A 24922-nucleotide genomic window follows, 5' to 3' on the forward strand; every position below is an offset into this window, starting at 1 on the left:
GGGAATTCAAAGAATATATTGGGAATACAAATACCCTCATTTCTTGCTACTGCCATATAGTGCCAGTGTCTGACTGGGAATTCAAAGAATATATTGGGGTTACGTGCACCCACAATTTTTACTACTGGTATACAGTGCCATTGTCTGACTGGGAATTCAAAGAATATATTGGGAATACAAATACCCTCATTTCTTGCTACTGCCATATAGTGCCAGTTTCTGACTGGTAATTCAAAGAATATATTGGGGTTACGTGCACCCACAATTTTTACTACTGGTATACAGTGCCATTGTCTGACTGGGAATTCAAAGAATATATTGGGAATACAAATACCCTCATTTCTTGCTACTGCCATATAGTGCCAGTGTCTGACTGGGAATTCAAAGAATATATTGGGGTTACGTGCACCCACAATTTTTACTACTGGTATACAGTGCCATTGTTTGACTGGGAATTCAAAGAATATATTGGGAATACAAATACCCTCATTTCTTGCTACTGCCATATAGTGCCAGTTTCTGACTGGGAATTCAAAGAATATATTGGGGTTACGTGCACCCACAATTTTTACTACTGGTATACAGTGCCATTGTCTGACTGGGAATTCAAAGAATATATTGGGAATACAAATACCCTCATTTCTTGCTACTGCCATATAGTGCCAGTTTCTGACTGGTAATTCAAAGAATATATTGTGGTTACGTGCACCCACAATTTTTACTACTGGTATACAGTGCCATTGTCTGACTGGGAATTCAAAGAATATATTGGGAATACAAATACCCTCATTTCTTGCTACTGCCATATAGTGCCAGTTTCTGACTGGTAATTCAAAGAATATATTGTGGTTACGTGCACCCACAATTTTTACTACTGGTATACAGTGCCATTGTCTGACTGGGAATTCAAAGAATATATTGGGAATACAAATACCCTCATTTCTTGCTACTGCCATATAGTGCCAGTGTCTGACTGGGAATTCAAAGAATATATTGGGGTTACGTGCACCCACAATTTTTACTACTGGTATACAGTGCCATTGTCTGACTGGGAATTCAAAGAATATATTGGGAATACAAATACCCTCATTTCTTGCTACTGCCATATAGTGCCAGTGTCTGACTGGGAATTCAAAGAATATATTGGGGTTACGTGCACCCACAATTTTTACTACTGGTATACAGTGCCATTGTCTGACTGGGAATTCAAAGAATATATTGGGAATACAAATACCCTCATTTCTTGCTACTGCCATATAGTGCCAGTTTCTGACTGGTAATTCAAAGAATATATTGGGGTTACGTGCACCCACAATTTTTACTACTGGTATACAGTGCCATTGTCTGACTGGGAATTCAAAGAATATATTGGGAATACAAATACCCTCATTTCTTGCTACTGCCATATAGTGCCAGTGTCTGACTGGGAATTCAAAGAATATATTGGGGTTACGTGCACCCACAATTTTTACTACTGGTATACAGTGCCATTGTTTGACTGGGAATTCAAAGAATATATTGGGAATACAAATACCCTCATTTCTTGCTACTGCCATATAGTGCCAGTTTCTGACTGGGAATTCAAAGAATATATTGGGGTTACGTGCACCCACAATTTTTACTACTGGTATACAGTGCCATTGTCTGACTGGGAATTCAAAGAATATATTGGGAATACAAATACCCTCATTTCTTGCTACTGCCATATAGTGCCAGTTTCTGACTGGTAATTCAAAGAATATATTGTGGTTACGTGCACCCACAATTTTTACTACTGGTATACAGTGCCATTGTCTGACTGGGAATTCAAAGAATATATTGGGAATACAAATACCCTCATTTCTTGCTACTGCCATATAGTGCCAGTGTCTGACTGGGAATTCAAAGAATATATTGGGGTTACGTGCACCCACAATTTTTACTACTGGTATACAGTGCCATTGTCTGACTGGGAATTCAAAGAATATATTGGGAATACAAATACCCTCATTTCTTGCTACTGCCATATAGTGCCAGTTTCTGACTGGTAATTCAAAGAATATATTGGGGTTACGTGCACCCACAATTTTTACTACTGGTATACAGTGCCAATTTCTAACTAGGAATTCAAAATGCGCAAGGCTCCCGGAAAGGGACGTGGACGAGGCCGTGGGCGAGGTCGGGGGAATGGTTCTGGGGAGCAAGGTAGCAGTGAAGCCACAGGGCGTCCCGTGCCTACTCCTGTGGGGCAGCAAGCATTGCGCCACTCCACAGTGCCAGGGTTGCTTGCCACATTAACTAAACTGCAGGGTACAAACCTTAGTAGGCCCGAGAACCAGGAACAGGTCTTGCAATGGCTGTCAGAGAACGCTTACAGCACATTGTCCAGCAGCCAGTCAGACTCTGCCTCCTCTCCTCCTATTACCCAACAGTCTTGTCTTCCTTCCTCCCAAAATTCCGAAGCTTTACAGAACAATAACCCAAACTGTCCCTGCTCCCCAGAGCTGTTCTCCGCTCCTTTCATTGTCCCTCAACCTGCCTCTCCACGTCACGATTCCACGAACCTAACAGAGGAGCATCTGTGTCCAAATGCTCAAACACTAGAGTCTCCTCCATCTCCGTTCGATTTGGTGGTGGATGACCAGCAACCCACCCTCATCGACGATGATATGACGCAGTTGCCGTCAGGGCATCCAGTTGACCGGCGCATTGTGCGGGAGGAGGAGATGAGACAGGAGTTGGAAGAGGAAGTGGTGGATGATGAGGACACTGACCCGACCTGGACAGGGGGGATGTCAAGCGGGGAAAGTAGTGTGGATGTTGAGGCAGGTGCAGCACCAAAAAGGGTAGCTAGAGGCAGAGGCAGAGGTCAGCAGCTTAGGCGAAGCCAGGCCACACCTGGAATCTCCCAAGATGTTCCAGTTCGTACCCAGCCCCGAAAAACTCCCACCTCGAGGGCACGTTTCTCAAAGGTGTGGAGTTTTTTCAAGGAATGCGCCGAGGACAGATATAGTGTTGTCTGCACAATTTGCCTCTCGAAATTGATTAGGGGCTCTGAGAAGAGCAACCTGTCCACCACTTCAATGCGCCGTCATTTGGAATCCAAGCACTGGAATCAGTGGCAGGCAGCAACGGCAGGACAAAGGCCGCCTGCCGTTCACGCCACTGCCACTGCCTCTGCCACTGCCTCTGCCTCTGCCACTGCCACTGCTGACTGTGCTGGCGATGCACTCCAGAGGACGAGCCAGGACACCACTTCATCTGCCTCCGCCACTTTGTTGACTTCTACCTCATCCTCCCCTGGTCCTGTCTTATCTCCTTCTCCTGCACCATCAAAGGCACCATCAGGCGTTTCTTTACAACAACCCACCATCTCTCAGACATTGGAGCGGCGGCAGAAATACACTGCTAACCACCCACACGCGCAAGCCTTGAACGCCAACATCGCTAAACTGCTGGCCCAGGAGATGTTGGCGTTCCGGCTTGTTGAAACTCCCGCCTTCCTGGACCTGATGGCAACTGCGGCACCTCGCTATGCCGTCCCTAGCCGTCACTACTTCTCCCGGTGTGCCGTCCCCGCCTTGCACCAGCACGTGTCACTCAACATCAGGCGGGCCCTTAGTTCCGCGCTTTGCACAAAGGTCCACTTGACCACCGACGCGTGGACAAGTGCATGCGGACAGGGACGCTACATTTCACTGACGGCACACTGGGTGAATGTAGTTGAGGCTGGGACTGCTTCCCAAACTGGCCCGGTGTACCTCGTCTCCCCGCCTAACATTCCTGGCAGGGACACGAGAAGAACACCCCCCTCCTCCTCCTCCTCTACCGCCTCCTCCTCCTCTACCGCCTCCTCCTCCGCCACCGCCTCCTCCTCCGCCACCGCCTCCTCCTCCGCTGTTAGATTGACCCCAGCTACGAGTTGGAAACGTTGCAGCACTGGCGTTGGTAGACGTCAGCAGGCTGTGCTGAAGCTGATCAGCTTGGGGGACAGACAGCACACTGCCTCCGAGGTGAGGGATGCCCTCCTCGATGAGACGGCAATATGGTTTGAGCCGCTGCACCTGGGCCCAGGCATGGTCGTTTGTGATAACGGCCGGAACCTGGTAGCAGCTCTGGAGCTTGCCGGACTCCAACATGTTCCATGCCTGGCCCACGTCTTCAACCTAGTGGTGCAACGTTTCCTAAAGAGCTACCCCAATGTTCCAGAGCTACTGGTGAAAGTGCGGCGCATGTGCGCCCACTTTCGCAAGTCGACAGTAGCCGCTGCTAGCTTAAAATCTCTCCAGCAACGCCTGCATGTGCCACAACACCGGCTTTTGTGCGACGTCCCCACACGCTGGAACTCAACGTTTCAGATGTTGAATAGAGTGGTTGAGCAGCAGAGACCTTTGATGGAATACCAGCTACAAAACCCTAGGGTGCCACAAAGTCAGCTGCCTCAGTTTCACATCCATGAGTGGCCATGGATGAGAGACCTTTGTGACATCCTACGGGTCTTTGAGGAGTCCACAAGGAGGGTGAGCTCTGAGGATGCGATGGTGAGCCTTACAATCCCGCTCTTGTGTGTTCTGAGAGAATCCCTGATTGACATCAGGGATAACTCAGATCACACAGAGGAGTTAGGGATAGCATCCGATCCGTCACAGCTGGAGAGTAGGTCCACACATCTGTCCGCTTCACTGCGTTTAATGGAGGAGGAGGAGGAGGAGGAGGAAGAAGAGTTGTCCGATGATGTGATGGTGATACAGGAGGCTTCCGGGCAACTTCGAATCGTCCCATTGTTGCAGCGCGGATGGGTAGACATGGAGGATGAGGAGGAAATGGAGATTGAACTTTCCGGTGGGGCCAGAGGAGTCATGCCAACTAACACTGTGGCAGACATGGCTGAGTTCATGTTGGGGTGCTTTACAACCGACAAGCGTATTGTCAAAATCATGGAGGACAACCAGTACTGGATCTTTGCTATCCTTGACCCCCGGTATAAAAACAACATCTCGTCTTTTATTCCGGTAGAGGGGAGGGCCAATCGCATCAATGCTTGCCACAGGCAATTGGTGCAGAATATGATGGAGATGTTTCCAGCATGTGACGTTGGCGGCAGGGAGGGCAGTTCCTCCAGTAGGCAACCAAGTTCTCACCGGTCCACACAAACGAGGGGCACACTGTCTAAGGTCTGGGACACCTTGATGGCACCCCCTCGCCAAAGTGCCGCCACGGAGGGTCCTAGTGTCACCAGGCGTGAGAAGTATAGGCGCATGTTGCGGGAATACCTTTCCGACCACAGCCCTGTCCTCTCCGACCCCTCTGCGCCCTACACGTATTGGGTGTCGAAGTTGGACCTGTGGCTTGAACTTGCCCTATATGCCTTGGAGGTGCTGTCCTGTCCTGCCGCCAGCGTCCTATCTGAGAGGGTGTTCAGTGCAGCCGGTGGCATCATCACTGACAAGCGCACCCGTCTGTCAGCTGAGAGTGCCGACCGGCTCACTTTGATAAAAATGAACCACCACTGGGTAGAGCCGTCATTTTTGTGCCCACCTGTGTAAAGCACCCCAACATGAAACTCCATGTCTGTACTCAACCTCTCCAATTCCTCCGCATCCTCATACTCATCCACCATAAGCGTTGCACAATTCTGCTAATACTAGGCTCCCTCCACCCTGATTTCCCCCAACTCTGCTGGTTAGAGGCTCCCTCCACCCTGATTTCCACCAACTCTGCTGGTTAGAGGCTCCCTCCACCATGAATTTGCCCAAACTGGGCTGTTTAGAGGCTCCCTCCACCATGAATTGGTCCAAACTGGGGTTTTTAGAGGCTCCCTCCACCATGAATTGGTCCAAACTGGGGTTTTTAGAGGCTCCCTCCACCATGAATTGGTCCAAACTGGGGTTTTTAGAGGCTCCCTCCACCATGAATTGGTCCAAACTTGGCTGTTTAGAGGCTCCCTCCACCATTAATTGGTCCAAACTGGGCTGGTTAGAGGCTCCCTCCACCATGAATTGGTCCAAACTGGGTTTTTTAGAGGCTCCCTCCACCATGAATTGGTCCAAACTGGGGTTTTTAGAGGCTCCCTCCACCATGAATTGGTCCAAACTGGGCTGTTTAGCGGCTCCCTCCACCATTAATTGGTCCAAACTGGGCTGGTTAGAGGCTCCCTCCACCATGAATTTGCCCAAACTGGGCTGGTTAGAGGCTCCCTCCACCATGAATTGGTCCAAACTGGGGTTTTTAGAGGCTCCCTCCACCATGAATTGGTCCAAACTTGGCTGTTTAGAGGCTCCCTCCACCATTAATTGGTCCAAACTGGGCTGGTTAGAGGCTCCCTCCACCATGAATTGGTCCAAACTGGGTTTTTTAGAGGCTCCCTCCACCATGAATTGGTCCAAACTGGGGTTTTTAGAGGCTCCCTCCACCATGAATTGGTCCAAACTGGGCTGTTTAGCGGCTCCCTCCACCATTAATTGGTCCAAACTGGGCTGGTTAGAGGCTCCCTCCACCATGAATTTGCCCAAACTGGGCTGTTTAGAGGCTCCCTCCACCATGAATTTGCCCAAACTGGGCTGGTTAGAGGCTCCCTCCACCATGAATTGGTCCAAACTGGGGTTTTTAGAGGCTCCCTCCACCATGAATTGGTCCAAACTTGGCTGTTTAGAGGCTCCCTCCACCATTAATTGGTCCAAACTGGGCTGGTTAGAGGCTCCCTCCACCATGAATTGGTCCAAACTGGGTTTTTTAGAGGCTCCCTCCACCATGAATTTGCCCAAACTGGGCTGTTTAGAGGCTCCCTCCACCATGAATTGGTCCAAACTGGGCTGGTTAGAGGCTCCCTCCACCATGAATTTCCCAAAACTTGGCTGTTTAGAGGCTCCCTCCACCATTAATTGGTCCAAACTGGGCTGGTTAGAGGCTCCCTCCACCATGAATTTGCCCAAACTGGGCTGTTTAGAGGCTCCCTCCACCATGAATTGGTCCAAACTGGGTTTTTTAGAGGCTCCCTCCACCATGAATTGGTCCAAACTGGGCTGTTTAGAGGCTCCCTCCACCATGAATTTGCCCAAACTGGGCTGGTTAGAGGCTCCCTCCACCATGAATTGGTCCAAACTGGGCTGGTTAGAGGCTCCCTCCACCATGAATTTGCCCAAACTGGGCTGTTTAGAGGCTCCCTCCACCATGAATTGGTCCAAACTGGGTTTTTTAGAGGCTCCCTCCACCATGAATTGGTCCAAACTGGGCTGTTTAGAGGCTCCCTCCACCATGAATTTGCCCAAACTGGGCTGGTTAGAGGCTCCCTCCACCATGAATTGGTCCAAACTGGGCTGGTTAGAGGCTCCCTCCACCATGAATTTGCCCAAACTGGGCTGTTTAGAGGCTCCCTCCACCATGAATTGGTCCAAACTGGGTTTTTTAGAGGCTCCCTCCACCATGAATTTGCCCAAACTGGGCTGTTTAGAGGCTCCCTCCACCATGAATTTGCCCAAACTGGGCTGTTTAGAGGCTCCCTCCACCATGAATTTGCCCAAACTGGGCTGGTTAGAGGCTCCCTCCACCATGAATTGGTCCAAACTGGGTTTTTTAGAGGCTCCCTCCACCATGAATTTGCCCAAACTGGGCTGGTTAGAGGCTCCCTCCACCATGAATTGGTCCAAACTGGGTTTTTTAGAGGCTCCCTCCACCATGAATTTGCCCAAACTGGGCTGGTTAGAGGCTCCCTCCACCATGAATTGGTCCAAACTGGGTTTTTTAGAGGCTCCCTCCACCATGAATTTGCCCACACTGGGCTGGTTAGAGGCTCCCTCCACCATGAATTGGTCCAAACTGGGGTTTTTAGAGGCTCCCTCCACCATGAATTTGCCCAAACTGGGGTGTTTAGAGGCTCCCTCCACCATGAATTTGCCCAAACTCTGCTGGTTAGAGGCTCAATCCACCCTGATTTTCAAAACAAATGTTGGTGCCAACCTCAACTTACTACAAGGGCCAAATTCACTGCTGGTGACAAGCTCTCCTCACTGCAAGTGCCAAATACACATGTTTCAAGGTGTTTTCCTACTGTCAGAGAGGTGGTATTGAGTGTGTAAAGTGTGTAGTTGTTAGGCTGTGATGTTGGGGTAATAGAGGGTCTTTGGTGTGTTAGATGCCCCCAGACATGCTTCCCCTGCTGTCCCAGTGTCATTCCAGAGGTGTTGGCATCATTTCCTGGGGTGTCATAGTGGACTTGGTGACCCTCCAGACACGGATTTGGGTTTCCCCCTTAACGAGTATCTGTTCCCCATAGACTATAATGGGGTTCGAAACCCATTCGAACACACGAACATTGAGCGGCTGTTCGAATCGAATTTCGAACCTCGAACATTTTAGTGTTCGCTCATCTCTAAATACGATCAATAAAACAAAGTTGCTTATAAGTAAAAGAAATATTTCAAAGTCAATAATTTATTTGCATCTTTTAAGCATTTATTTGCAACGGGACCTTTCCTTTTACACAGTAAGAGGGTGCCCCAGCATATATTTCTGGTCTTCTAGAGCTCGATGATCTGAACCATCTTCTTCATTTCAGTGTCGTCGAGGGACAGACTAGTAGATTCTCAAGCTGACGAAGGATCACAGAACATGATAAGAAGACAATGTCATTGCTAACTTTACAGAGGCTTGAGTTAACATTAAAATTAAACAAAATCGTACGGAATATATACATGAATGCTATATTAAAACCATCATAAAACTAATCCGGACTGTGATGTCTTGATACATATCAGTGGCATTAACATGTAGATTTCATGGAAACTGTTAAGAATGTGAATAGTGTTAGCATTATCCACACAAGTGCATATCATACAGGTATATATTTAGATATATATATTATGGGCTATTTCAGGCATGAGAACAAGGTTTGGTGCTTGTTTGTACACATAAGCTGATTTCCAAAAGCTGGTGCACTAAGCTATTAGTATAAGTGTACCAGGCATGTCTCTTTAGATGTATATATGTATACACATTTCTTTATGGACATAGGTACTGTATACATACAGGAAGTAACATGAGAGGGACAATGATTAGAGATAGAATGGAAGGAACAGTTAGCGGGTGAGTAAAGATTTTTTTCTGTAATAAATAGGTTCTATATAGCTCAGAGCACAGCACACAACTCCTCCGTAACTGCGTCAGTTCTTCTAGTTCCAGACACTGAAGGAGTGAAATATCTTACATTTGTACAACCTATGAGTATGAACGCAAGATTATATTGTATATCAAGTTTATATATACACTGGCCATCCAGTGGTGCAGAGATGGTATAATTCCTTGACTTAATAGTAATGTATGGCTTTAAAGATCCTACTATGTACACCAGAACATCTTCTGGTTTGTGCAAATAAGCAGGAACTTGTCTCCACTGCAGAAAAGACGCCATGTCTAAAGAATTTATGTCCTAAGACTCTGCAATCTGAAAATCTCTTAAATCTAAACATAGTACCATTTCTTCAAAACCACACAGAAGACATTTCTATATAAACCTTGCAAGAATCTCTGAAAGATGAAATCCTATCTGGTGGATCACACTAGTAACTCAAGTCAAATGTTTAAAGGATCAGTTGTGCTTACTTCAGAAACAAGTCAACCTGAGGATTAAATCTGGGGATAGGACCGAACATGGGGAAGTATGGTGAATATTTTAGTGCTTCATATAAGTAATTCTTCATTTCTGATGCAAACATATACAGACCCGAGGGGTGTGGAAAATTGGGAACCAAAGGTAAAGTCAAGTAAAAAGTGCTAAGATAGTTCAAAGCCTGTGTTCATGCTGATAGCATAGCGGAGTTTCTCCCGCAGAATTCCCTTCTTGCTGTAGTTGGGAAGTTTAAGAAGGTTAAAACAGGTAGAAGAAGTAGGAAGGCGGCCACCAGGTTCTCTCTTCCTAATCGTAAAGAAGCCACGTAGAACGCTACCCAAAGTGTCTCCTGTATCCTGAAAAAAGGGTAAATAACACTGTTTAAAACAGGGTTTTGTAAAACTTAAAGTGAGTTTAACCCCTTCCCGCCGATGGCACTTTTTGACTTCCTGACCAAGCTCGATTTTTCAAAACGGACATGTGTCACTTTATGTGGCAATAACTTTGGAACGCTTTAACTTACCAAAGTAATTTTGAGACTGTTTTTTCGTAACACATTGTACTTCATGTTAGTGGTACATTTTGGTTGATATGTTTTGTGTTTAATTATGAAAAAATAGGAAATTTGGTGGAAATTTTGAAAAATATGCATTTTATAAAGTTTGAAATGATGTGCATTGCATACAGAAAGTCAGACCGCCAAAATTATATCCTAAATCTCATGTCCCAGATCTCTGCTTTATGTCGGCATCAAACTTTAGTCACCCTTTTATTTTTTACGGACATTAGAAGATTTACAAGTGAAACAACAATATTCAAAATTTTCAAGAAATTTCCAAAACCCATTTTTTAACTAATCCAGTTATGAAGGCGTTTTGAAAGACCCTTGTATTAAACCCCCCCATAAATCACCCCATTTTCAAAACTGCACCCCTTAAATAAGCCAAAACAACATATGCCTAGTAATTTAACCCTATAAGTGCTTAACAGGAATTAATACAAAATGGAGGTGAAATTTTCAAATTTCATTTTATTTTACTAATATTTTCGTTTAGCCCTAGAATTTGCACATTCACAAGGGGTTAAAGGAGAAAATGCATCTCACAATTTGTTAGGCAAGTTCTCCCGACTACCATAGTACCCCACTTGTGGGTGTAAACTAATATATGGACCCACAGTGAGACGCAGAAGGGAAGGCGCGCCAAAGAGCTTTTAGAGGGCAGATGTAGCTGTGATCAGTTTCAGGCACCATGTCGCTTTTACAAAGCCCTTGTGGTGTCAAAACAGTGGAAACCTCTAGAAAGTGACCCCATTGTGAAAACCGCACCCCTCAAAGAATTTATCAAGTGATGTCGTGAGCATTAGTAACCCCGAAGTGAATGTGTAAGCTGTGCGGAGTAAATTGGGCACACCAAATCCTATTCTATTTTCCCACTAGCTCCTATGACACGAACGGGGAAGAGGGGCATTCTGGGGGATCAGCGCTGGTATATTATCTCTCATAAGCTCTAAATATGGGGGGTCCCCTGAAAACGCTCGCACAGCTTACACATTTCCTTCTAGTCACAGCCACTTATGTCCTAATGATTTGGCGACTTTTAGGGTTTTTGTCTTCACATTGTACAAGCTAGATTTTTATTTTTATTTTCTGGCAATGTGGCCATATGAGGGCTTGGTGTTTGCGGTATTAGATGTACTTTTCAATGCCACCATTTTGGGGCCTGTAACTTATTGACTACATTTTATTAACTCTTTCTGGGTGGGATGTAAAAGGAAACATCAATTCTGGCATTACTTTTTAGCATTTATTTTTTTTCCCGTGCAGCGTACAGCATAAGTAACATGTTACCTTTATTCTGCGGGTCGGTACGGTTACGAGGATACCTCATTTATATTATTTTTTAATGTGTTGCTATTTGTGCAGAATAAAATTCAATTTAGGGAAAAAAATCTACTATTTTTGCATCGCCATCTTCTGAAAGGCATAACATTTTTATTTTTCGCTAGACAGAGCTGGTTGAGGGCTTATTTTTTGCGGGAAGACCTCTTCTTTTTATTGGTACCATTTTGGTTTTCATCTAACCATTTGATTACTTTTTATTGAACATTTTGTAAGGGAAAGGTGGTGAATAATCATTATTTTGTGCGGTTTTCTACGTTTTTTTTTTACGCCGTTCGCCGTTCGGGTTAAATAATGTTTTAATTTTATTGTTCAGGTTATTACGGACGCGGCGATACCAAATATGTTATGTTTTTTTCTCTTTTTCTTTATTTTACATAATAAAACATTTTATATGGGGAAAAAGGGATTTTTGGGGCTTTATTTATTTGTAATTTATTTTAAACTTATTTAAACTTTTTTATCTTTACTTTTTTTTCACTTTTTTTTTCTGTCAACCTGGGGGATTGAAGCAGTGATCGGCTGATCACTGCTTCAATAGATATACGCTGCAATACACGTGTTACATGTGTATTGCAGAGTATAGGAAGCTGTCAGCCTGTGTGGACGCACAGACTGACAGCTTCATTTACGGCAGGATCGGCCAGGTGCGAGGACGGGGTAAGTGAAGGGGCAGACCCGGGGTCACTGATCAGACCCCGGGCTGCCCCCTACGAACACCGGCACCCCCCGAAACTGGCACGGTGGGTGCCGATCGCCACCATGTTATGTTGAAACCCAGGAGGTGCCGGTGGTCATGTTGACCGCCGGCACCTCAGGGGTAAACACCCGCGATCGGACCCGGTTCCGACCGCGGGTGTTACGGGGCATTGCCAGCCGTGTATCACGGCTGTCACCCGCTGTGCATGGTGCGCACACAGGTTCTGTGTGCGCACCATGCATCCGCAGTAATAGTACGGCAGTTTGCGGGAAGCCCTTCCCTGCAGCGCCGTACTATTACAGCGAATGTCGGGAAGGGGTTAAAGAATCTCTTTACACTGTAATTTTGTTGACAACTGTACACCAATGGAACACATAGATAAAATGTGCTGAAGACAGACATAATGTAATAGCATTTAATTCTGGTCCTCACCTGATCATCTGATACCTCCACACATCGTATGGAGAATGGTGGCTTGAGGTAGGCAAACCCTAAAAGCGGAGGACGGGAGCAGCTAGTAACAAACTGATGGAGGAAGAAAGAAATAACACTGTAACAGAGTAAAGATGGCAGCAAACATTGCTAATACTGCTAAGGAAGATGTTACCTTTAGAAACATGGCTTTTTCCTCTGAATTGAAATCATTTGCTAGAATATCCCACAGCCAGACAATAACCCGATGACTGCCATGGAAACCTCCATAGTACACGGTGTGCTTTCTGTTTATAAACAAGAACAAGCTTGGTTATACAGTGTGTCACTAACATTTGCCTTACAAGAGACACAGATACAGCTTACTCCATACACCATGCCCCCACTTGATGAAATATATAGGCCCTAACCCACATTGTTCTTACATACATCCATATAGTAGAGGGGGTTTAGAGGCATTGCTTGCTAATGCCGGGTTCACATCTACGCCCGGCCTCCGTTCTACAGGTTTCCGTTTCCTGCCCCAAACTGGGCAGCAGACGGAAACCTGCAGGCATTTTTCAAACCCATTCATTTGAATGGGTTTGAAAAGTGTCCGGCCGTGAGCGCTCGTGAGCATTTTGGGCTCTCCGCGGCAAAACCATTTTTTTTACGGTTTAGCCGTGGAGACCACAAAACGCTCACGGGCGGACACTGTCGGGTTTCCGTCTTCTGCATGCAGAAGACGGAAACCCGACAGATGGAGACTGGGCGCAGATGTGAACAAGCCGTAAGACATTAGCTCTTCTCCTTAAGGAAGAAATGTCTCGAGTGCCATGTGCAAGTGGATGCAAAGTCCAATACTTTAAAGAATCATGAAGCCACTGAACACTGTTCAAAGTAGAGACTTTTTCAGTATGGAAATGAGATATTTAGTATAAAATTCCCTTTGTGATCTTTCCCTCATGTATATTGTTGCACTAATCTCTAGAAATTATATTGAAAACAAGCTCCACTCTGTGCATGACCACTTATCTCCTTAGAGGGTTTGAAATTGTTATACTGATGAAGGCATGTCAAACATGCGGCCCTTTACAGGCATATCTGCGGCCCGCACAAAAGTCTAAAACTTTGTCTCTAAACTTTAGACACAAAGTTTGAGACTTTTGTGCAGGCCGCAGATGTACAATTCTTTCACTTGGGGGTTAATTGGAGCATTACCGTCTGTAGTGCTCCTATTAACCCCCAAGTGCAAGAATTGCAAGTGGGTGGGAAAAAACAGTCCTCAGGCCCAAGGAAGGGCCAGACATCCAGAAGCCCCCTCCCCCAGACCCCCCCCCCCCAGCACTCTAACCCTTCCCCAGCACTACAACACAATAATGGTGTCTGCAAGCTTTAACTGAGGTGCCATTTTACCGGCAATCGCAGGCACTCGGAACAAGATTCAGGGCCTGCGTGCTTTTTTTATGGCAGCCGGGAGCCTTGTGAGGCTCCAGCCTGTCATTCTATACTTTCTATTGTAGGCTACTCTATGTAGCCTGCAATAGAAATGCCGGATTTTTGCGATGCATGGTATTAGTGATCAGTTCCCTAGGCCCTAGCCATTAGCTGCTGTGTGCGGCCCTCGCAACAACCTCTTGTTACTCATGTGGCCCTCGGGGTACCCTGAGTTTGACATGCCTGATATAGGTAAAAATTCAATCTGTTCAATTCTTGTCTGACATGTTAATCTTCCTGCATTTATATACACATTTCTATTTGAAGTTTTGACCACTGTTGAATTTATCCTGCTAAAATAGTAGAATTGTGCATTATAATTTCCAGGCAGATAACATCTAGTCTGCACTGTCAGAGAAACCTCTCAAAGAGATCCAATTGTAGCATTTGGTAGAGGACACAAATATCAGAGAAACACAGGATCTCATTACACTTTTAATTATTAAACTCACTTGAGGTCATCCAAGTCAATCTCCGCATTGTCCCCTGATATGAGACGCTGCAGCTCTGGTGCTGAGAACATACGTATCCACTCAGGCCGGATGATGGAGCGGAAACCACTGATGAGAGCAGCTGTCTGGTTCTTAATCTGTGTATGCATGCGGAAGTGAGCCATAAGGTGGATGTAGCTGATCCTGGAGAACACAAAAGGAGAACCTACTGTAGGCAAGCTAGCTAAAGCACAGACAAACTGATAAAGAATAATAATAAAAGAATAATCTGCAGCATAAAAATAAACAAATAGTAAAACGGTAAAACTGTAAGTTCAGATCTGCACTGGAGTCTCTATTACAATGTTGGCCTGAAAGCAGCAGACAAAAAAGTCCCGCAGGGAGGGCTTGTTCCTCCACTGGATTCAGTTTTAAAAAGGCAGCCACCCAATGCACCCCATTATAGTCAATAGACCACGATTTTATGGATCCGCCCCTCGGTTTTTCCAGTACTATGACGAACCAGAACAACGGATAGGCTGATGCTAATGGGAACTGTAATCAAATTTGTAGACAATTAAAAGTATTATTTTTGCAAGCTTAAAAGTTTTAAACATTTTCTCTAACCATCTTCATGGTGACAATCTTTTATCGTAATCAGTTACCAATGGATACGACCATGAGTGCAGGAACTTTCTAAGGTCTGTCATTTGTCGGAAAGCCAGCCATGATTTCATTATTATGGACAGGTTATCAGGCAGATACACCATATACATGAGAAGATACCCTGGCCACAATAAGGGAATCATGGCAGGTTTCTAACAAGTCCCACATTTTAAGAAAAAAGACTGCCACCACTAAGATGCTTAGAGAAAATATTTATAACTGACATTTTTTCATGATGTATATTTGCAAAATGTTTAACAATACCAAGGACCTGACAATCATTCTGCAAGTTATCTCCTAGGATAGTGGGGCCTATCATTTGTTATCTGCCATCCCTAGGCCTACCCGCACAAGGTAGTAGAGAAGGCTTTATGGTTCCCTATGGATGTAGCACCAAGTTTATGTCGCTCCTATGGGTACCATGTGAGACTTCACAGTAAGGGCTAAGTTAAACCCTGAAGTCAGATTACAGCTAGTATATGGCATTCGTGAAATTTATCTGAAAATGGCTGACACCAAATGACATGCACATTATGTATACAGTTTGCCACTGACATTTGCCTTACAAGAGATACCGATACAGATTACTCTATACACCATGCCACTGATTGATGAAATATATAGACCCTAACCTACACTGTCCTTACATACATCCATATAGTAGAGGTTTAAAGAAATTGCTCTCTAAGAAATTAGCTCTTCTCCTTAAGGAAGAAATGTCTCGAGTGCCATGTGCAAGTGGATACAGTCAAAGTCCAATACTTTAAAGATTCAGGAAGCCACTGAACACTGTCCAAATTATAGATATTTCAGTATGAAAATTAGATATTTAGTACAAAATTCCTTTTGTGATATTTCCTTCATGTATGTTGTGCTAATCTCTAGAAATTACATTGAAAACAAGCTCCACTCTGCATGACTAGAGATGAGCGAACACTAAAATGTTCGAGGTTCGAAATTCGATTCGAACAGCCGCTCACTGTTCGAGTGTTCGAATGGGTTTCGAACCCCATTATAGTCTATGGGGAACATAAACTCGTTAAGGGGGAAACCCAAATTCGTGTCTGGAGGGTCACCAAGTCCACTATGACACCCCAGGAAATGATACCAACACCCTGGAATGACACTGGGACAGCAGAGGAAGCATGTCTGGGGGCATAAAAGTCACTTTATTTCATGGAAATCCCTGTCAGTTTGCGATTTTCGCAAGCTAACTTTTCCCCATAGAAATGCATTGGCCAGTGCTGATTGGCCAGAGTACGGAACTCGACCAATCAGCGCTGGCTCTGCTGGAGGAGGCGGAGTCTAAGATCGCTCCACACCAGTCTCCATTCAGGTCCGACCTTAGACTCCGCCTCCTCCGGCAGAGCCAGCGCTGATTGGCCGAAGGCTGGCCAATGCATTCCTATCCGAATGCAGAGACTTAGCAGTGCTGAGTCAGTTTTGCTCAACTACACATCTGATGCACACTCGGCACTGCTACATCAGATGTAGCAATCTGATGTAGCAGAGCCGAGGGTGCACTAGAACCCCTGTGCAAACTCAGTTCACGCTAATAGAATGCATTGGCCAGCGCTGATTGGCCAATGCATTCTATTAGCCCGATGAAGTAGAGCTGAATGTGTGTGCTAAGCACACTCATTCAGCACTGCTTCATCACGCCAATACAATGCATTAGCCAGTGCTGATTGGCCAGAGTACGGAATTCGGCCAATCAGCGCTGGCCAATGCATTCTATTAGCCCGATGAAGTAGAGCTGAATGTGTGTGCTAAGCACACACATTCAGCACTGCTTCATCACGCCAATACAATGCATTAGCCAGTGCTGATTGGCCAGAGTACGGAATTCGGCCAATCAGCGCTGGCCAATGCATTCTATTAGCCCGATGAAGTAGAGCTGAATGTGTGTGCTAAGCACACACATTCAGCACTGCTTCATCACGCCAATACAATGCATTAGCCAGTGCTGATTGGCCAGAGTACGGAATTCGGCCAATCAGCGCTGGCTCTGCTGGAGGAGGCGGAGTCTAAGGTCGGACCTGAATGGAGACTGGTGTGGAGCGATCTTAGACTCCGCCTCCTCCAGCAGAGCCAGCGCTGATTGGCCGAATTCCGTACTCTGGCCAATCAGCACTGGCTAATGCATTGTATTGGCGTGATGAAGCAGTGCTGAATGTGTGTGCTAAGCACACACATTCAGCTCTACTTCATCGGGCTAATAGAATGCATTGGCCAGCGCTGATTGGCCGAATTCCGTACTCTGGCCAATCAGCACTGGCTAATGCATTCTATTAGCCCGATGAAGTAGAGCTGAATGTGTGTGCTTAGCACACACATTCAGCACTGCTTCATCACGCCAATACAATGCATTAGCCAGTGCTGATTGGCCAGAGTACGGAATTCGGCCAATCAGCGCTGGCTCTGCTGGAGGAGGCGGAGTCTAAGGTCGGACCTGAATGGAGACTGGTGTGGAGCGATCTTAGACTCCGCCTCCTCCAGCAGAGCCAGCGCTGATTGGCCGAATTCCGTACTCTGGCCAATCAGCGCTGGCCAATGCATTCTATTAGCGTGAACTGAGTTTGCACAGGGGTTCTAGTGCACCCTCGGCTCTGCTACATCAGATTGCTACATCTGATGTAGCAGTGCCGAGTGTGCATCAGATGTGTAGTTGAGCAAAACTGACTCAGCACTGCTAAGTCTCTGCATTCGCATAGGAATGCATTGGCCAGCCTTCGGCCAATCAGCGCTGGCTCTGCCGGAGGAGGCGGAGTCTAAGGTCGGACCTGAATGGAGACTGGTGTGGAGCGATCTTAGACTCCGCCTCCTCCAGCAGAGCCAGCGCTGATTGGTCGAGTTCCGTACTCTGGCCAATCAGCGCTGGCCAATGCATTCTATTAGCCCGATGAAGTAGAGCTGAATGTGTGTGCTTAGCACACACATTCAGCTCTACTTCATCAGGCTAATAGAATACATTGGCCAATCAGCGCTGGCCAATGCATTCTATTAGCTTGATGAAGCAGAGTGTGCACAAGGGTTCAAGCGCACCCTCGGCTCTGATGTAGCAGAGCTGAGGGTGCACAAGGGTTCAAGTGCACCCTCGGCTCTCCTACATCAGAGCCGAGGGTGCTCTTGAACCCTTGTGCAGCCTCGGCTCTTCTACATCAGAGCCGAGGGTGCGCTTGAACCCTTGTGCACACTCTGCTTCATCAAGCTAATAGAATGCATTGGCCAGCACTGATTGGCCAGAGTACGGAATTCGGCCAATCAGCGCTGGCCAATGCATCCCTATGGGAAAAAGTTTATCTCACAAAAATCACAATTACACACCCGATAGAGCCCCAAAAAGTTATTTTTAATAACATTCCCCCCTAAATAAAGGTTATCCCTAGCTATCCCTGCCTGTACAGCTATCCCTGTCTCATAGTCACAAAGTTCACATTCTCATATGACCCGGATTTGAAATCCACTATTCGTCTAAAATGGAGGTCACCTGATTTCGGCAGCCAATGACTTTTTCCAATTTTTTTCAATGCCCCCGGTGTCGTAGTTCCTGTCCCACCTCCCCTGCGCTGTTATTGGTGCAAAAAAGGCGCCAGGGAAGGTGGGAGGGGAATCGAATTTTGGCGCACTTTACCACGCGGTGTTCGATTCGATTCGAACATGGCGAACACCCTGATATCCGATCGAACATGTGTTCGATAGAACACTGTTCGCTCATCTCTATGCATGACCACTTATCTCCTTCTCTGGGAATCCTTAGAGAGATCGATGTTGGATTCCACCTGAGACCCTCACAGATCAGCCATTTGAAGAGACTGCAGCATTTAGGGGAGCCCTGAGTCTCTTCACTGTATACAAAGCATAGTGATGTACATGGCATAAAGATTGTGTTTGGTGGCAGCTCAACCCCTATCTCATCCTGTAAAGCTGGCAGTTAGGTAGTGTATCAGGCTGATCTTGGATAGTGAGGGACATGAGACTGTGATTTAGCACAATGACTACATGACTACATGAAGCTTCTCTCCTTCCCCATGACTAGTAAAGGTAGATCTGCAAAAGGTAAATTTATGTAGTGAGTCTTTTTCCCATACACCTACTTGTTTTCATTAGTTACAGAGATAGATTTCCCTCCAGGAACCAGCTCATGACAGACCAGCTAATAAGAAATAGAAATATATTAGAAGAGACTAAAAGTGTTTGTTAAAATGCAAAATAAAATGTGATTTACGGCTTATACACACAGCTTTATGGCAGTATATATAGTGACATACATAGTATAGCTCTATGATATAAAGCTGTAGGCTGTCTGCTGCCTCTGTACAGCACTGTTTTATGGAGATATTCCTATGGAGTTATCCATTTGAATCCAAAAGAAAAACTCTCTGTATGAAATGATATATACAGTTTGTGCCTATAGACTTCTATGGGTGTCATAACACAGCTCTATATGACACACAACACAGAGCAGTCATATGACTGTGTACAGGGAGCATTACCCATACAGGAACCTTGCTCATAAAGCAGCTATTGTATTTTTATAGCAAATATCCTCTTGATACTGAAGCTGCAGTTCTAGGGGACATATTATTCTCTAATTTGTCATTTATTGTCCAGAATCGTACAATCCTAATATAAAGAAAATAGGCATTGGTGCTGACAAATGTGTACAATACAATGCGGCAAGCAGGTGGTATTGGGTAATAGACTGAGAAGATAGCACTATTATTTACATACCATACCATATGTCATCACATTTTCAACCGTGTGTGGTTTGCTCACAATGGTTTGTTTGGTCTAGTGCAAAAAAGCTAATATATAAATATAGTGGTGTATATGAGATTTATTAAAGGTACAACTCCAACTTCCTGGAATAAACACATTAAAAATATTACCAAATGCCATATACACCATATATGTGAAGTCAACCCACTGCTTTCCTAACATTCTCCAAAAACATAAGTGAATCTGTACATATTATTATCATGTTTTCTCATAAGTTCCAAAGTTAATTAATTATTCAGACCTACACATTATTTTATTCATAGGTAAATGAGATGAAAAGTGCTTTGACCAGGAATCTAGAGCTGAGACCAAAGCTAAGACATACCCACAAAGCATGTGAATTTATAGAGATTTACATGGAAATGGGGCTCCAAAGCTGAATAACAAAGGAACATTTGGAAACTGTAGAATCACCTCTACAAGGTACTGGTAGTTAATTAACTATTTACTAGTAACACTCCCATTAAAAGATAAAGTCACCACTAGGAGAGCTAAAGAGCTAACGGGACACTGTTATTATTTAGTTCAATTTATGAATGGAATACAGAAAGAATCCATTAGTGGTGGCTGCAATATTATTGAAATTGGGTGGACTTTCTCTTTAAAAGGGTTGTATCAAGTTTTAACATTATCCCCTAAAAACAGAATAGCACAGAGTTCTGCTATCTCCATCACACCTACAAGGAATTAATGGAGTGGCAGGGCGCATTTTCGTCCTGTCACTCCATCATGATGGGAGAACTGGACCTATGTTTTTGGAATTGGTGGGGATCATAGTAGTCAGACACCCATGATAATGAAGTTATCCCATATCCTATTGTTAGGGAATTTTTTTTTTATTAGGTACACAACTAATGATATAGTTAAAGCAAGCTGTCATGTGTAACACCACTAAAAAATGTAAAATCATACCAAAAATGTAACAAAGCTAAATTTTGGCATTTTGGCAAAATCAGTCATCAAATTATATTACCTGACCCATGACATCTTCATCATAAGAAAGTGTGAGACCCAGATCACTAATATCTCCATCATATCGCTGTAGAATGTAAAACAACAGTGTTACATAGCAATTGAAGAGAGATTTGGGTTTTCTATACAATCTGTGCAGAGTCTACAGTTTTACACTAAATAATGACATCAAATGACCAAATGATAACAAGTTGAATCCCATAAAGGGGTTTTCCCCAAGAACGTAACCATATGTAAATTAATAAACAATTAAAAGTTAAACATTTTTACAAACATAAATAATTTTTCATAGTTTTAAAGGGATTCTACCATTAAAATTGAATTTTTTCTCATTGACACGTAGGAATAGCCTTAAGAAAGGCTATTCTTCTCCTATCTTTAGATGTCTTCTCCGTGCCGCCGTTCGGTAGAGATCCCGATTTTCGTTGGTATGCAAATGAGTTCTCTCGCAGCACTGGGGGCAAGCCCCAGCGCTCAAACAGCACTGGGGGCGTCCCCGATGCTGCGAGGGAACTCTCCAGCGCTGCCTCCATCTTCTTCAGGAACTTCCTCTTCACGCGTCTTCTTCCGGCACAGGCGGTAAAACTTCTAGGCTTCGGGCATAGGGCAGAGCCGACTGCGCATGCCCACAGGCCACAAGAAAATTGCCACTTACTTTCTGTGTAAGCAGCCATTTTTCTTGTGGCCTGTGGGCATGCACAGTCGGCTCTGTCCGAGACCTAGAAGTTTAACCGCCCGCACCAGAAGAAGACGCGTGAAGAGGAAGTTCCTGAAAAAGATGGAGACTGCACTGGAGAGTTCTCTCGCAGCATTGGGGATGCCCCCAGTGCTGAGAGAGAACTCATTTGCATACCGACGAAAACCGGGATTTCTACCGAACGGCGGCGCATAGAAGACATCTAAAGGTAGGAGAAGAATAGACTTCCTTAAGGCTATTCCAACGTGACTACAAGAAAAAATTCAATTTTAATGGTAGAATCCCTTTAAAGATTTAAAATTTTGTGGTGACAGTTCTCAGGGTCTGGGGTTGCTAGGTGGGGTGGCATAGACACACAAGTCCAGTTTCTTTTAGTCCAAAACAAAGGTAGTTTTATTTTCACTCAAAAAAGGCAGTGCAGCAACAAAAGGAAACAATACAAAATAAATACCTGCCCGGCTAGGCTCTAACTAAACATAGAATAGGTTACCTCCCCTAGAATAACAGAAATCCAAAAAGCCAGTAGAATCATTCAGGACACAGCTCCCAAAAATATGACCTCTCTGTCAGCTCTCCAGCCAAACTCTGCCAAAGTGTTGCTGCTGGAGCTGGCTTCTTAAGCCTCCTTGACGAGGAGACTCTCTGCAGCTGAGTCGCTGCCGGAACATCCCCAAAGTGTGGACTGGAGGGGGGTGGAATGACAGGTCCCACTACCAATCCTACCTGTCAGTCCTAAAAATCCAACCCAGTACTGAGTATTTACCAAAATGCTCAGCAGATGAAAGTTGTCTGCTAAGAACAAACATTCCTGGAGTTTTCTCATCTCACCCACCTTAGTAGTCTGGGTGAGATGTACACCCCCTCCATTACCTGACCAGCCATCGGCTTACACAGCCTTTTGTCTTTATTTGTTGGTAATGGGTATGACCATGAACACATGAACTTTCGATACTTTGAGACTTGTCAGAACACAAGCCATGGTATGCTGTTCCAGCCCGCTTCTGTGTTCGTACAAGAGAAGATAACACCCACAATAAGTAAATCATGACTGATGTCTACAGCAGCTGTGATATGGTTTACACTTCAGCATAAGTGTATGGCCTGCTGAAAGATGCGCCAAATTTATTAAGTGTGCACCTCAATCGGGCAAATCCTTCAGTGGCACATGGGTTATAAAAACTAGCGCACAAAACAACAGCTTTGATAAATCACTCCAAATTTTACCAGACCTTTTACAACATAATTCAATGGTATGAAGTGTGATACAGTATTGTAGTGTCTTGAAAATTATTCCACTAGCTCTGACCTTAATGGATGTAAGATTTTTGTAGAACTCCGGGTCCAGAGACGGAAGCTCATCCACAGAACTGTAGAAAATGCTGTGATGGTGCCCCAGTAACTGACTAAGGAAAAACGAAGCAAAAGGAACATCCACCACAATACCCTATAATAGAGAAACATACTGATTAAATACATAGGCTCTGGCCATGACTGTGTGCTTTATCAGTGTGCTAGCAGTGTGTTCCATAGCTAATACACCAATCCATTCATCTCTATGGCCCCATACACACAGACATGTATTATCACAAGCCTAAGTATGCGGCAGTAAGCCCAGAGCAAAACTGAAGACAGGTCCTGTACCTGTCTGTATTGTGCCACAATCTCACTAGATGAAGTGAATGGTTCCATGGAGGCACCATTTCAGCTATCTACCATGGTCATGAGCATGTAGCCTAACACTAATTTTCAGAAGATGAAGTGGAAATTTAAGACCATATTTTACCTCATACACTGCCTTCCCAAGCATCTTCCCTACAAACTCAAACAACTGGAGGTAGTTCTCATGAATGTAAGATGTAGGAGATGGGTATAACCGATCACCAGAGCTTGTAGTCTGCAGGAAACAAGAGAAGCAGGTTATATAGAAAGCACTGATATTAAGAAAACAGACTGGTTATGGTCCCCCAAGTACCTTGAAAAGATTTAGAGCAGGATCAAATACTTTCTTTATGATTTCTTCTAAGAATTCCTTAAAAACACCATCCTGGTCTATTCCAGCCTCATCTACTCCCAAGTCATTGACAAATTTGACTCTAATGACTCCTTTCATGGCGTTCTGCGAGAGCTGTCTCAGCTGGTCATATCCATCCTGTAAAGGAAACACAATCTTTTGTATTTATATTCAAAAAGTAGGGTTGAGCCGATCTTGAGATTTCAGGATCATTTTTAAAATCCCATTTCCAGTCATTTTCCATTCGAACCCGATCCCAATGCAAGTCAATGGGATTTTTTTAATAATCGGAGATCGGATTTTAAAAACGATCCTATTCACTACACAGCATGGAGTACTTCACGTCACCCCGCCCTGTACCCGCCCACACTCTCCTAAGCCACAAGCCCCGTCTTCTTCCTAGGTCTGTAACACTAACCTGGGAGGCGGGGGAAGCGAGACAAGAAGAGGACCGAGAACAGCGGGGACCGGACCAGCGATCTGTGCAGGTAAGTGTTAGCTACTAGAGATGTTAGATAGTCTCCCATTAGAATGAATGGACACAGCCGACGCGCAGGGGGTTAAGCGGCCAGACGCCAGCACAGGCTGAGTGCCGGCTGCATCCATTCATTCCTATAGGACCTAGCTAACATTGTTAGCTTTTCCCACAATGCTTGGCCAGTAGCAAAGCATTGTGGGAAATAACCTCCGACCTCGACCGCCTAAAAAGATCAGGATCGGAATTCCGATCGCGATCGTGAAATTTACTCGATCGCCGATCGGAATCCGATCCTGATCGCTCAACCCCATCAAAAAGTGATACATTAATTAACATTGTTAATTACAACAGCTCCAATTTTACTACGATTTTGACTGCTTGTAATATGGACCTGTAACTATAATATACTGCCTTTATGATGAGCTGACAGATAAGGTTTAACACCAATCATGTATAAAGGGAGTTGACATGATCAAGACACAAAATCTGTATCTGTAATGAACACAACATGGGCCAGACTGTCTCAAGTTAAATCCTTATAACTATAATCACTGTTTGTGAACAGACATCTAACTTTCCCTAATAAAAAAACAAACATGACATGAATAAGTTAAGTTTCCATACAATACCTCAAGCATTCGTGATCTTCGAATAGTGATGTGTGTTACATGAGGAGAGGCGGTGTTTGTCTCCACCAAACCCAGCTTCTCCTTTTCCTTAGTAACTATATTTCGAAACAAAAGGACTCTCTGTAGGACATAAAGAAAAGATTGTAATGCTTGTAATAATATTTT

The 24922-nt window shown here is 44.8% G+C and overlaps 1 protein-coding gene across 1 annotated transcript in view; it reads right to left on the reverse strand.

Annotated features, from left to right (window-relative positions):
• Window positions 1–8407: 8407 nt before the first annotated feature.
• Window positions 8408–24922, reverse strand: part of UBE3B (ubiquitin protein ligase E3B) — a 42628-nt gene continuing 26113 nt past the window's right edge. The window contains exons 19-28 of the mRNA XM_075276553.1: window positions 24758–24877; window positions 23612–23788; window positions 23423–23533; window positions 22946–23083; window positions 20944–21009; window positions 19286–19344; window positions 14544–14726; window positions 12791–12902; window positions 12616–12708; window positions 8408–9939 (exon numbers count right to left, since the gene is read on the reverse strand). Of these exons, the coding sequence (XP_075132654.1) occupies window positions 9748–9939; window positions 12616–12708; window positions 12791–12902; window positions 14544–14726; window positions 19286–19344; window positions 20944–21009; window positions 22946–23083; window positions 23423–23533; window positions 23612–23788; window positions 24758–24877 (1251 nt within the window). The 3' untranslated portion in view covers window positions 8408–9747. The remainder of the gene's footprint in view (window positions 9940–12615; window positions 12709–12790; window positions 12903–14543; window positions 14727–19285; window positions 19345–20943; window positions 21010–22945; window positions 23084–23422; window positions 23534–23611; window positions 23789–24757; window positions 24878–24922) is intronic.

Source organism: Leptodactylus fuscus, chromosome 1 (assembly GCF_031893055.1).
Source record: "Leptodactylus fuscus isolate aLepFus1 chromosome 1, aLepFus1.hap2, whole genome shotgun sequence".
NCBI classification, from domain to species: Eukaryota; Metazoa; Chordata; class Amphibia; order Anura; family Leptodactylidae; genus Leptodactylus; species Leptodactylus fuscus.